The sequence below is a fragment of the Notolepis coatsorum genome, assembly GCF_963971535.1.
Source record: "Notolepis coatsorum genome assembly, chromosome: 11".
NCBI lineage: Eukaryota > Metazoa > Chordata > Actinopteri > Aulopiformes > Paralepididae > Notolepis > Notolepis coatsorum.
In genome coordinates this window covers 20,380,225-20,395,275 of record NC_140175.1, presented here as the reverse complement: position 1 = coordinate 20,395,275, position 15,051 = coordinate 20,380,225, and the positions used below count along the sequence as shown (strand labels likewise).

General features: G+C 47.2%; 1 protein-coding gene across 1 annotated transcript in view; it reads left to right on the top strand.

Moving 5' to 3' along the window:
- Positions 1-11,959, top strand: part of adamts6 (ADAM metallopeptidase with thrombospondin type 1 motif, 6) — a gene marked incomplete at both ends in the record, with an annotated part of 100,823 nt that extends 88,864 nt beyond the window's left edge. Inside the window, 3 exons of the mRNA XM_084324811.1 lie at positions 2,109-2,157; positions 2,250-2,406; positions 11,850-11,959. Coding sequence (XP_084180937.1) covers positions 2,109-2,157; positions 2,250-2,406; positions 11,850-11,959 — 316 coding nt within the window. The remainder of the gene's footprint in view (positions 1-2,108; positions 2,158-2,249; positions 2,407-11,849) is intronic.
- Positions 11,960-15,051: the final 3,092 nt, after the last annotated feature.

The following is a 15,051-nucleotide window of genomic DNA, read 5'->3' as shown; positions in this document are numbered from 1 at the left end:
GGGGAGGAGAGAGAGGAGGAGGGGAGGAGGAGGAGGAGGGGAGGAGGAGGAGGAGAGGGGAGGAGGGGAGGAGGAGGAGAGGGGAGGGGGATGAGAGGGGAGGAGGGGAGGAGGAGGAGGAGAGGGGAGGAGGAGGAGAGGGGAGGAGGAGGAGGAGAGGAGGAGGAGGAGGAGAGAGGAAGAGGGGAGGAGAGAGAGAGGGAAGGGGGAAGATAAGATATAAGATATAAGATATTCCTTTATAGATCCCTTGGGGAAATTCGGGCGTCATAGCAGCATGTGGGAGGGGAGGTAGAGGTATGGGCAGGGTAATAGTAGAACGATTATACGCTATATTATATTATATAAATGAGAGAGAGAGAGGGAGAGAGAAGAAGGAGAAGAGGAAGAGGATGCGAGGGGGAGAGAGAGGGGAGAGGAGGAGGATAGAGGAGAGAAGCAGAGAGGAGAGGGGGATAGAGGAAGAGAGCAGGTGAGGAGAGAGGAAGAGAGGGGGAGAGGAGAGAGGCAGATAGCAGGAGAGGAGAGAGAGAGAGCAGGAGAGGAGAGAGAGAGCAGGAGAGGAGAGAGAGAGAGAGCAGGAGAGGAGAGAGAGAGCAGGATAGGAGAGAGAGAGAGCAGGAGAGGAGAGAGGCAGAGAGCAGGAGAGGAGAGAGAGAGAGGCAGAGAGCAGGAGAGGAGAGAGAGAGAGAGCAGGAGAGGAGAGAGAGAGAGCAGGAGAGGAGAGAGAGAGCAGGAGAGGAGAGAGGCAGAGAGCAGGAGAGGAGAGAGAGAGCAGGAGAGGCAGAGAGCAGGAGAGGAGAGAGAGAGAGCAGGAGAGGCAGAGAGCAGGAGAGGAGAGAGAGCAGGAGAGGAGAGGGGCAGAGAGAGAGAGCAGGAGAGGAGAGAGAGAGCAGGAGAGGAGAGAGAGAGAGCAGGAGAGGAGAGAGAGAGAGCAGGAGAGGAGAGAGGCAGAGAGCAGGAGAGGAGAGAGGCAGAGAGCAGGAGAGGAGAGAGAGAGAGCAGGAGAGGAGAGAGGCAGAGAGCAGGAGAGGAGAGAGAGAGAGGCAGAGAGCAGGAGAGGAGAGAGAGAGAGCAGGAGAGGAGAGAGAGAGCAGGAGAGGAGAGAGAGAGAGCAGGAGAGGAGAGGCAGAGAGCAGGAGAGGAGAGAGAGAGCAGGAGAGGAGAGAGGCAGAGAGCAGGAGAGGAGAGAGAGAGAGGCAGAGAGCAGGAGAGGAGAGAGAGAGAGAGCAGGAGAGGAGAGAGAGAGAGGCAGAGAGCAGGAGAGGAGAGAGAGAGAGAGCAGGAGAGGAGAGAGAGAGAGGCAGAGAGCAGGAGAGGAGAGAGGCAGAGAGCAGGAGAGGAGAGAGAGAGGCAGAGAGCAGGAGAGGAGAGAGAGAGAGCAGGAGAGGAGAGAGAGAGCAGGAGAGGAGAGAGGCAGAGAGCAGGAGAAGAAAGAGAGAGAGAGCAGGAGAGGAGAGAGAGAGAGCAGGAGAGGAGAGAGAGAGCAGGAGAGGAGAGAGAGAGAGCAGGAGAGGAGAGAGAGAGAGCAGGAGAGGAGAGAGGCAGAGAGCAGGAGAGGAGAGAGAGAGCAGGAGAGGAGAGAGAGAGAGCAGGAGAGGAGAGAGAGAGCAGGAGAGGAGAGAGAGAGCAGGAGAGGAGAGGCAGAGAGCAGGAGAGGAGAGGCAGAGAGCAGGAGAGGAGAGAGGCAGAGAGCAGGAGAGGAGAGAGAGAGAGCAGGAGAGGAGAGAGAGAGAGCAGGAGAGGAGAGAGAGAGAGCAGGAGAGGAGAGAGAGAGAGCAGGAGAGGAGAGAGGCAGAGAGCAGGAGAGGAGAGAGAGAGCAGGATCGGGGGAGTAACGTCACAATCCAACCAACACATTCCCAACTAGTTTACCTGAACTGGCTCAAATAGGATATATCTGATTATTAATCCTCAGGGTGTGAAAAAATGAATTGGCGTTGCTGGTGGGGTGGGGTACTGTGTTGTTGGGCATCTAAGAACCAAGTCCAGGTCGGTGTCCTCGACCTGTTAGGACACAAAACGGAGGCTGAAAGCACCTATACTCCTCTAGATTAGTCTTGCATCAGTGTGTTTGACCCTACATCTCTGTGTTGTTGTTGTCACAGTGTTCAGCTCATTGTGTTTGACCTCTCTGTGTTGTTGTCTCAGTGCTCAGTGTGTTTGACCTCTCTGTGTTGTTGTCACCGTGCTCAGGGTGTTTGACCTCTCTGTGACCCCACCTCTCTCTCTCTGTGTCGTCCTCTCAGTGCTCAGCTCAGTGTGGCCTGGGGCAGCAGATGAGGACAGTGCAGTGCTTGTCCTACACCGGCCAGCCGTCTAACGACTGTGTGGACAACCTGCGGCCGACCACCATGCAGCAGTGTGAGAGCAAGTGTGACGCCACGCCCATCCTCAACGGCGACGGTGAGGACACACACACACACACACACACACACACACACACACACACACACACACACACACACGCACACATATACACACAATAATAATAATAATAATAATAATAATAATTCATTACATTTATATAGCGCTTTTATAGACACTCAAAGCGCTCCCCACAATGTAGGGTGGAAATTGCCTCTTTCACCACCACTGGTAGCACCCAACCTTGGGCTACGCAGGCTCAATGGCTGCCATACGCACACGCACACATATACACACACATACACATATACACGCACATGCACACATATATATAACCGATAGGGCATACAGACCCTCGTCTTGCACCTTTGTTTACACACTGTCTGTTTTTCTCATATTTTTATATTCAGAGTTAATTATATTGCTTACACTGTTTCTTTTTCTCATATTTCTATATTCAGATACAATTTTATTGATTATATTTATGTCTTTCTACTATTACCCTGCCCATACCTGTACCTCCCCTCCCCCATGCTGCTATGACGTCCGAATTTCCCCCAAGGGGATCAATAAAGGGAATATCTTATCTTAAACACACACACACACACATGCGCGCACACACACACACGTGCACACAAAGAGGCCGTCCGAGGCCGCGTCACATGTCCCACAGCGCCCGGCTCGACGCGGTCCGCGCGACAGGGCCGTCTATTCACGGCGATCATCACATTTAGGAATAAAAACGCCCCGCGCTCTGCTGCGCAACAGGAGACGACTATATGGAACCTCCCTATTACTTCAAGATGTAGCGGCAGATGGGCTCCCTCTCGGAATATGAATGCCCATTGTGTGTGTGCATTGGTTTCACATAAAGAGCCAATTGAGAGAAGGTTATAAACCGTCTGTATCTCGCTGCTCTCTCCTCTCCCTCTCTCCTGCCATGACCTAAACACACGCCTGGATGACACACTCCCCACAGACCCTGCCAGCTACATTCATCTTTCCAGCGGGGCCTGGCTCCCGGTCAAAGCCAAACAGCTCAGGCCTCCATATACACTTACGCGTGATGGATGGGTATTCGGATGCATAGAGAAGGGCCCTTCGATTAGCCTGAATGGAAAACGTGAGCAGTTTACAGGCTGGCTAATGGGATTAGCTGTAGGCTAATTGTTCCTTTAAGGACACAGCAGAGTGAGGCAACGTCTCGTTTCATTTGGCCCCGCGAGCGCCCGAGCCCGCGCCCTAATAAGGGAAGACACTCCGATCGTGATAAGGCATTTAGAAGACTGCTCGTCCAGCAAGTGTGTGTGTGTGTGTGTCTGTCTGTGTCTGTGTGTGCATACAGTGTGTGTGTGTGTGTGTCTTTGTGTGTGTGTCTTTGTGTGTGTGTGTCAGTGTGTGTGTGTGTGTATACAGTGTGCGTGTGTGTGTGTGTGTGTGCATACAGTGTGTCTGTGCTTGTGTGTGTGTGTCTGTGTGTGTATACAGTGTGTGTGTGTGTGCGCGTGCGTGTGTGTGTCTGTGTGTGTATACTGTCTGTGTGTGTATGTGTGTGCAGTGCATACAGTGTGTGTGTGTGCATACAGTGTGTGTGTGTCTGTGTGTGCATACAGTGTGTATGTGTGTGCATACAGTGTGTGTATGCGCGTGTGTGTATGTGTGTGTGTGTGTGTGTTCACTGTGTGTGTGTGTGCGTGTGTGTGTGTGTATGTGTGTCTGTGTGTGTGTGTGTGTGTGTGTGTGTGTGTGTGTGTGTGTGTGCGTGTGTGTAAGTGCGTCTGTGTGTGTGTGTGTGCGCGCGCGTGTGTGCAGCGTAGGGATGGCAGGCAGCCCGGGCAGTGGATGAGGCCAGGATCTGTCTCAGTCTTGGTCTCAGTCTCCGTCTTGGTCTCTGTCTCCAAGTATCGCTGCCGGAGTATTACGCCGTTGGGGCCCAAGGGAAGGTCCTCTCCCCCTGCAGCAGGTTGCCTCTCAGAGAGACGCCAAATACTGTAGATATTATGATTATTACACGTTTATGACGGGACATAGGATCGTATAACCGACCGAAGGCCATTCGGGAAACGATACGCCTGTAATTTGTCCTGCAGGATCTGGGTTCAGTGCACTGTGTGCTGAATGTAGTTGTTTAACAGGCCTTTACCTGGACTAGCTCTTCCATCATAGAGTTGTCAGCTTTTGCTTAACCCTTTCACTACCACACTGCAGAAGGTTAACCCTTTCACTACCACACTACAGACGGCCAACCGTCTGTAGTGCGGTTGTGAAAGGGTTAACCCGTTGTCGCGTGGCAGTGAAAGGGTTAACCTTCTGTATTGTCGCAGTGAAAGGGTTAACACTTTGGTAGTGTGCTAGTGAAAGGGTTAAAGTGCCTCGTGCCAGATCCTCTACACACCGTGGCTATAATTCTTAGACGACTTAGAAGTACGTGCGCTTCAGCTGTGAGAAAAGCCAAATCAAATTGTTATTTAGACCCAATTACAAGCTCCTACTCAAACACGGAGGTTTGGAAAGCAGTAAACTCAAACAACCGCCGGGGATTAGACGGCGGTCTAACACTTCTAGCACGTTCTAGCACTGCCACGCTTTAAAAGATAGGAGTGCGTCTCCTTGTTTGTAGAGCTATAACTATATTCTATATTCTAGCTATATATACAATACTATGGCCCATTTGACATCACCTATCTATCGTTCAATATGTGAAAAAGAATAAATGTTTCCATCCATACGTTCCCGTGTTATACCGTGGTGAATATAAGTATTGTTATAGCGTGGTCTGGGGTAATTCCCGAAAGGCTGAGTAACGTTGTCGTTTCTTGCCTGTACACGCTATTATTCCCAAATCAAATCTATATCCCAGGTATTATGTTTCATCATGAATGCATGAAAGGGGGGGGGGGGGGGGGGCAGTTTTTTGATGCTTTGATCGTCACCAACGGCATACGTTGTGGAGTAACGTTACACACATATGTTGCGATCGGGGTGAAGACATGGTTGGATCAACGCAGGATTGATATCATATAGCCCTTACCTTCACTAGGATGTACGCCAAAAAGAATATTCCAATTATCTGATCGCGAGTCCCAGTATTGGTGTCGATCGTGTCGTCAACATAATCCACCACACATCATGCATCGGGATATATGTGTGTGCTTCTCAATCCGATCGTTATAACCGCTCCATTCGCTCGACAAAGAAAAGTGAGCCCGGTGACATTTGACCATTGCACAGGCCAAGATACAAGGTTTCAAAGGGTGCTCGATACCGCCGTCTAGCTGGATGCGGCCGGTATTGCACTTTGGCGATCTCAGACTCATTCCTTATGGTAACACCGAGGTCCCCGGATGAATAATGAATAAAAATATCGACTATCAAATAACGTATATATACGTGGTTGGCGTTCAAAGGATGGCGCCCAATAACGTATATAAACGTTGTTGGCGGGGAATGACTTAAATATAGTGACTGTTGATTTCTGAACAGAATGGGATTTGCCTTCAATAAACACATGCTGGGCATCTGTTTGAGAATGAATACGCAGGACCCCTTCTTATTGGTGGACCTTGGACCTTGCAAGGCACTGATACCGAGAGTTCAACTGGAGAGGATCAATTGGAAAAATAATTCTAACCTCACTCACTCTGCCAATGTGATTCCTTTACATAAAGGTAGTGATAGAGATGATTTCAATATTTACTGCCCAATCTCCAAATGACCCTGCCTAGAAATAATCTTGGAATCTTTGGTAAACAACAAAAGCCTTTTCTTTCAAATCACTCAGTTTTAATTCTGCACCAATCTGGATTTAGAGCTAATCACAACACTATTAAGTTACAAATAATATAATATCTGCATTCGAGAAAAATAAACAATGAGCTGTCCTTTTTGTGGACCTGTCAAAAGTATTTGATACAGTTTATCATCTTCTGACCTTAAAAATATTATGTAATATTGGTTTGGATAGAAAGGCTTGTGAGTGATTGGTGTCAGGGCCCCGTTCCCCGTACCTGGATAACTGAGTTAGCCGGATAACTTTCGGTTAAGTCTGACTTAAGCCGGACTTTCCGGCTCCCCGTACCTGGATTGTCCAAATCACCATGACAAAAAAGTTTGAGCCTGGTCGAAAGCAGGGTTTAAGTTCAAGTTAGCCGGATGAAGCACAGCCACGCCCCTGCAAAGAAAGTGACAGCGCGTTTCCTGAAATTATTCCCACAGTCTAGGATCTGCTTTATACCATTCTGAATTACGTTTTTGTGCTCCATTCTTCCAGAGGGGGCTTTTGAAATGTAAAATAGACCAAAAATGCTGATACTAAATTCACTTTGTCCTAAATAATGCACGTTATATATACCGTGGCGCTCGCTCGGTGCGATGTACACATTATGTGGTTATTTTAATTGTAACTGGGATTAAGATGTCTGATGAGATGCGCTGTTTGACGGATTTGAGAAATTGAATGAGCCGTTGACGTCACATTAATGAATGAGGATAAAGAGAGAAAACTTCATTCAAAATAAAGAATATTCTAAACACGGGTCTCTCGTTCATTAATGTATAAACAATGAATTTATCCCATCTGGCACAGTGGCGCAGCGGTAGTGCTCAATCCTGCCAACCCAGCGACCGGTGTTCGAATCCCCGTGTTTCCAATATAATCTTTTGGAATATAATATTAATGATTATACGCCAAAGTAGCCTAGTTGTAAGTTAAAATATTATAAATTTACATGCATTAAGGATGTCATTCTTTATATAGCTCTCAACGTGCACCAAATTGAATTATTCCTACATCGCAAAAAGAAGGAAAAGACCGGGTTTCGAACCCCGGTCGTCTGCGTGAAAGTCAAAAGAAGAACCCGTTAGACCACAGTGGAGATAAGTAAAAGATCGACCATACATCAATCAATGGGAAGAGAGCCGTATCGTTATTCTGTATAACAGTTCAACTAATTATTTTCGCTAGCAAGATCTCATTTGATTATTCAATCCAGCAGGCAAGTTTAAAGAAATATAATCTGATTGATTGAGGTAATGAGGGACTTAAAATTAGCCTATAGATAACGCATTTAACTTGTCGGCGAGGCGATTGAGCCGTACTGCAATATGTTACTAAAGTTTTAAATCAATTAATCAATCAATGCCGCTAGAGAATCAGGATCTCTGCTCTCGACACTTGCTGCCTTCTCGGCTGAGGCGGGCACGCGCACTTATCCTGGGTCTCAAGTCTGGCTTGAGTTAACGAGACTGAATCCACCTTCGAGGAACAGGAAAATCCCGGCTTCAAACATCGGGTTAACTGAATCTGGATAATGACATCTTGATCGACTTAGTTGAACCAGGTACGGGGAACGGGGCCCAGGTGTCAGTGTGTGAAGTCAGGAAGTAACCAGTTGTAACAAAGGGTGTTCTGCAGGGTTACATTTTGGGTCCCGTCCTCTTTACTATAAGTTATATTAATGATAATTGTCTCTTCTTTGAATGGTTGTCAAGCCCATCTTTATGTTGATGACACTATTGTGTATTCAACCAGAGTGCAAATGTAACAGTAAAGTGCAATAGCAATATACAATCTACAGGTGATTAAACTCGGTATAAAATATATAAATTAGTACTACTGAGTAATTGGGCTAATCAGATTTACAGATATATATAAATATACATAGTGTCTACAGATTAGGATTATATGCAGGTATGTACAGACAGATGTGGATAGATATATACACACAGTAAGAATAAATATATATATTATTGTAGCATTATTGTACATGCTATCATACAGTTATATATAATGATTCATAGGAGAATAAATAAAGGTTTGAAATGAAAATGATATCATAGCACTCCTCCGGCCTGACTCATGGTCCGTCCACCATGCCGATGAGTTACACACACAATTCCCCGTCCGCCCGTAGTTCCAGCGGTGTGTCTCAACACCAACAGCAGTGGTGCGTCTGCAGCAGTCAGCTGTACGCGGTGGGTCTTTACATGTTTAACCGTTTGTCGGAAGTAGTCAGCCAGGAATGAGACAGGAGAGAGCGCTCTTGATCCATATATGGGCATGAACAAGGTATTCCCCATTTTGTGCCAAATTCTTTTAAGAGGGGGGGGTACCTCGATGTCACAGTGCGAAATGGCTCATAATGACCCGACAGACTGACCCGAATCAGATGAAATAATGTTTTTCATCTAGATTCTTTGTTCTTTGTTCCCACTTCCACTGAGTCTATTAATCCAGTTCTTCGTGAGAAAGGACAGATGAAGGAATCTAGTGAGGATGATTGTGCAAACGACTTGCGTTCTCATTTCCATCCCCATTTCACAGTAGCAGTGAAGTTATTCCAAAGGCAAACAGGTGGATCTTCGTCAGAAGCTGCTCCATTTTCTTGTACAAATCGGGTAACGTTTTCCCTCGTGCAAACGCAGAACGTACTGCACACGTCAGCCGTCTCCTCTAGTCAGACGCAGAACTTACTACACGTCTCCTCTAGTCAGACGCAGAACGGGTTAACCTTCTGTATTGTCGCAGTGAAAGGGCTAACACTTTGGTAGTGTGCTAGTGAAAGGGTTAAAGTGCCTCGTGCCAGATCCTCTACTACACCGTGGCTATCATTTAGACGACTTTGTGCGCTTCAGCTGTGAGAAAAGCCAAATCAAATAGTTATTTAGACCCAGTCACTAGCTCCTACTCAATCACGGAGGTTTGGAAAAAACAGTAAACTCAAACAAAAACAAAACCGCTAAAAAACAATTCCGACACATATTAAATAATAGGGTGACTGTTGATTTCTGAACATGTCTCCTCTGGTCAGACGCAGAACGTACTACACCTCGGTCGTCTCCCCTTTAGTCATCGTGTCCCGGTGCCTTTTTTTACCGGCGATTTATATAAAAAGATGTGAAACTATCCGATCATGGCCTATAGTTGCCTGTAGCTGCTGAAAGAAGATCGTTGTATCTGGGCCTTTAGACTGAGAGAGCGGGAGCTGATTGATGACCCTGGGAGGAGAGAAAGGGCTGGGTGGATTTCGATGAAAGAAAGCAGCTTCCTGGATCTTAACCTGTGACCTCCGCTGATGATGAGAGGATTTATGAAACGGTTAAAAAAAAAAAAAGAAGAAAAACTGGGAGGATCTTGTCACTCTCACCTGACCTGATCCCCGTGACCTCCGACCCCTTTTGACAAGTAGTCTGGCGGATAGCCAACTAGACCGGGAGACCAGTGTGTGTGTGTGTGTGTGTGTGTGTGTGTGTGTGTGTGTGTGTGTGTGTGTGTGTGTGTGTGTGTGTGATGCCGCTGCCGCCGTTTGAATGATTGACAGAGTTGCAGCGCGGCTTAGCGCGCGAAGCGGTTTAGTACCAGACGCTCCCTAGGCGTGTTCCTTACGTAAGCCGGAGGTGTCAGGTAGTCGCAGTTTGTTACTGCGGGCCGAGCGGTATGCACATCCATCAACAGGACCCCACCATTATGCGCCGAGACAGGTAGACGGAAGATTTATTGACGGCAGTTATTAGAAAAGCCTGCGCCGTATCGGTATATGCCAAGGAATACAAGTTCCCCTAATTACACCGTATGTAATAGAGCGATCGGTCGTTCCGAAATGAAATAAATCAAAAGCACATTTCAAAAAAAAAAAACGACAGAAAAACATTGCATTTATCAAGGCTAACGTCGATGATATAGAAAAGTCTGCACTCTCGACTCTCGAGGCTCGCCGAGGAGTTGGGCCAGGTGCGAGAGCCCGGCGTAATGGTCCGGTGTAACCGGAGAATGCCTGACAAAAGCTATAGAGGCTCTTTGGAAGCAAAAACGGCCCAAAGAGCCTCTATAGATGCTGCCAGTCTGCAGGCTTCCTCTGATTACATCGGACTTGGGGGAGGCAGGATGGCCTAGAGAGGTAAAGAGGATTGAACGGTGGCTGGTATTACATCTACGGTGCCCACCATCTCTGCCTAAGTGCCTTTGAGCAAGGCACTGAACCCAAAAACGTCTCCAGTGGCACTGCACTGCGGGCGACCCTGCCCTCTGACCTCTCTGATGAAATGCATGTGTGTGGGGGACTGTGTGTAACTAGGAGGGATATGAGGACTGTGTGTAACTAGGAGGGATATGAGGACTGTGTGTAACTAGGAGCGATATGAGGACTGTGTGTAACTAGGAGGGATATGAGGACTGTGTGTAACTAGGAGGGATATGAGGACTGTGTGTAACTAGGAGGGATATGAGGACTGTGTGTATGTGTAACTATGAGGGATATGAGGACTGTGTGTACGTGTAACTAGGAGGGATATGAGGACTGTGTGTATGTGTAACTAGGAGGGATATGATGACTGTGTGTATGTGTAACTATGAGGGATATGAGGACTGTGTGTGTGTGTGTAACTAGGAGGGATATGAGGACTGTGTGTATGTGTAACTAAGAGGGATATGAGGACTGTGTGTGTGTGTAACCAGGAGGGATATGAGGACTGTGTGTATGTGTAACTAGGAGGGATATGAGGACTGTGTGTATGTGTAACTAGGAGGTATATACTGTAAGGACTGTGTGTATGTGTAACTAGGAGGGATATGAGGACTGTGTGTATGTGTAACCAGGAGAGATATGAGGACTGTGTGTATGTGTAACCAGGAGGGATATGAGGACTGTGTGTAACTAGGAGGGATATGAAGACTGTGTGTGTGTAACTAGGAGGGATAGTGTGTATGTCAAACTAGGAGGGATATGAGGACTGTGTGTGTGTAACTACAGTAGGAGGGATATGAGGACTGTGTGTGTGTGTGTGTGTGTGTGTGTGTGTGTGTGTGTAACTAGGAGGGATATGAGGAATGTGTGTAACTAGGAGGGATATGAGGACTGTGTGTATGTGACTATGAGGGATATGATGAATGTGTGTATGTGTAACTAGGAGGTATATAAGGACTGTGTGTATGTGTAACTAGGAGGTATATAAGGACTGTGTGTAAGTAACTATGAGGGATATGAGGACTGTATGTGTAACTAGGAGGGATATGAGGACTGTGTGTATGTGTAACTAGGAGGTATATAAGGACTGTGTGTAAGTAACTATGAGGGATATGAGGACTGTATGTGTAACTAGGAGGGATATGAGGACTGTGTGTATGTGTAACTAGGAGGTATATAAGGACTGTGTGTATGTGTAACTAGGAGGTATATAAGGACTGTGTGTAAGTAACTATGAGGGATATGAAGACTGTATGTGTAACTAGGAGGGATATGCAAAAAGACACATTTCAATTGCCTTGTGTAAATTGACAAAATAATAAAAAATAATCTTCTACATTTAACAAGGCTACAAATGCTTCTACAGTGTTGCAGATAAATGCTGTTAAACCTCTTCTCGTCGTCATTATATCACCTCCCCCTAACTAACCCAACCTCTCTCTCTCTCTCTCTCTCTCTCTCTCTCTCTCTCTCTCTCTCTCTCTCTCTCTCTCTCTCTCTCTCTCTCTCTCTCTCCCTCAGAATGCAAAGACGTAAACAAAGTGGCCTATTGCCCACTCGTGCTGAAGTTCAAGTTCTGCAGCCGTGCGTACTTCAGACAGATGTGCTGCAAGACCTGCCAGGGACACTGACCCACGGAGAGAGAGAGAGAGGCAGAGCGAGAGACACCAATGGAGGGAGGTCCGAGACTGCTCCGAAGGGGAGGAGAGGGAGGGAGAGAGAGAGAGAGAGAGGCAGAGCGAGAGAAACTGATGGAGGGAGGTCCGAGGCGGCTCCGAAGGGGAGGAGAGGGAGGGAGGGAGGGAGAGAGAGAGAGAGAGAGGAAACGGGATGGAGCGAAAAGGACTCTGGAACCGGCGGACAAGAGACAAAGAGACGAGTGCTGGAGCGGAGCGAGAAGAGAGCGTTCATCATCGACCGCCCTTCCCTCCCTTCTCCTCCCTCCTTCCCTCCTCCCTCCCCCTCTCTCCCTCCCTCCTCCCCCCTCCTCCCTCCCTCTCTCCTCCCTCCCTCCTCCCCTCCTCCCTCCATAACGGTGGAACCCCAAACCACTGCTCAGCCCCGCAAACTGACACACAGCCGTTTTTTTTTTCTTTTTCTTTTTTTTATTCTCACTTCTGTGAAGTGGAACTCAGAAGATTATTGTTTCGTGATGTTATTTTTATAACAATAATTATTGATATCATTGTTTAGTCTTCCTCCTTGTCATCTGTTTTGTTATTTTATGAATCCAAAGTGCTGGACACATCACACACACACACACACACACACACACACACACACACACACACACACACACACACACACACACACACACACACACACACACACACACACACACACACACACACACACACACACACACACACACACACACACACACACACACACACACACACACGGAGGATGTAACCCTGGGTGACGGAGGGAGAGGAGGGGGCCGGTGTCGGGGGGAGAGAGAGAGAGGGGTATTGAGCTCCCGTCTCCGGGGACGACTGTGACAGTGCTATTGGCAGACAAACGTTTGGCTCTGGTACACTTTTGTGTAAATAATATATATATATATATTTTGCCAATTACAGTTAAAAGACTTCCATATGACAAACCCCATCAGTGTACTGTATATTTATTGTACAATTGAAACCCCACGGTTGAGACCCACGCTGTCCTCCCCCCTTTACGTCTTTGTGTCAGATTAGTAGCCCACTGTCACACAGAAGGGAATATAATGTGATGATGGCTGTTGTCTGTGCTGGAATGAGAGAGTTACTTACTGTAAATCCTTACATACTGTAGTTATTTACAACACGTTACATACTTATAGCTACCTATCGTATGTAAGGATTTGTATATCGTATATATCTGATGTTAATCCAGGGCCAGAAGAGAGAGAGAGATTATTAGGTTGTAGGAGGATTTTATTTCCTCTTTGCATTCGTTGACTTTTTTTTTTTTTTTTTTTTTAAGGATGGTGCCTTAGTTAAAAAAAATAATTGCCACTCGCCAAACGCTCAGCCAGTGTGAGCGCGTCCTGACCGCCCTGCCGCATTCAGAGACACAGCGGTCCTGGGTCGTGTCACCGAACGAACACGGCGTTCTCTTCACTCCACCACTCATCCCTCCCCGAGGGGCTCTCAGTGTCGCTATTGAAGGATTCATTTTGAAGGACCGTAATCCAGTCATTTCAGCAGAGTAGCTTGTTGTTGTTGTTGTGCTATAACACAGTCGCTATACACTCAGACCTGTACTCGGTGCTAACGCTGGTGTCAGTTCATCATGCGTGAAATAATATCCTGTGATTATTTTTGTATTTCATCATCGACACACTCCGAGGACTTTGTTATGGTTTTAAACCATGACGAGATGACTCCATAAAGGGCCAGTACTTAACACACACACACACACTCACACACTCCTTCCAGTTAATGTGGGTGTGTTGCCAGTCCACGCAGATCCAGCCTCCTACAGACAACCATACTACAGTGTTACCCCCTCATCCTCCTCTCCTCTCCTCTCCTCTCCTCTCTTCTGCTCTTCTCTCATCTCTCTTCTCCTCTCTCCTTTCCTCTTCTCTCCTATCTTCTTTCCTCTCCTCTATTCTCATCTTCTCTTCTCTTCTCCTCTCTTTTCTCCTCTCCTCTCTATTCTCCTCTTATCTATTCTCCTCTTCTCTCCTTTATTCTGTCCCTCTTCTATCCCTCTAACTGAACAAACAACAACAACAACAACAAAACAGGACGACTGATTCAGTGGTGCTCCCCCCCCCCCCCCTCCTTGTATTTCTGCTTCCCACGGAGTCCTGTTGCTTCACCTCCATGTGTGCCCCTTCTCCTCCTCCTCTGAGGGTCTGTTCTTCCCAGGCTCCTGGTTATCACATGTCCCACTTCCTGACCAACCCCTACTCCAGTCAGCAGGAAGTGGAGGCTGGATATGAGCAATATCATGGAATGTCTCTGTTGGTTAATGCTGGTCATGTTATTTGTTATTGTGTGTACAAAAAAGAAAAAAACTAACAAGAAAAACTCTCTTCTTACCTCACACTGGGATTTCTCATTGTCACAGTTCATTGTTCTCTTTGTAAACCCCCTCCCCCCCCCACACAAAAAGGACAGCCAGCCAGTCCTATTCTGTCTTGTGGTGTCATCGTGATGTCATCGCGATGTCATTAATGATCCCTAATTACCCGAGAGTGACATTGCTGCTGGCCTTCGGGTTGTGAAAGGGAAACGCACCCCACCTACGGAACCTTCTACGTCAGACCTTCTGCTGCATGTTTTAACGGACGTCTGTGGAACCTTCTACGTCAGACCTTCTGCTACCGGTTTTAACGGACGTCTACAGAACCTTCTACGTCAGACTTTCTGCTGCATGTTTTAACGGACGTCTATGGAACCTTCTACGCCAGACCTTCTGCTACCGGTTTTAACGGACGTATACGGAGCCCCTGGCAGAGAGAGAGAGAGACACTGTCAGGAGGCCGGTGGAGGAAAACCGCTAACAACAATTATGCTACTTTTTATTTTTTGCTGCTGCTACTTTTTCGTAGCCACCTTCAGTTCTAACGACGTTGGGCATGATTTCATTGGTTAGCAAACCTTGAATCAGGATGACGGGGGAGGGGGAGGAAGGGGGTTGGGGGCGGGCACAGTGGATGTTGAAGAAGCGTATTGAACTGTAATGTGCTGGTTCTTCACATCCTGTTTCTATGTAAAAAAGAAAAAGA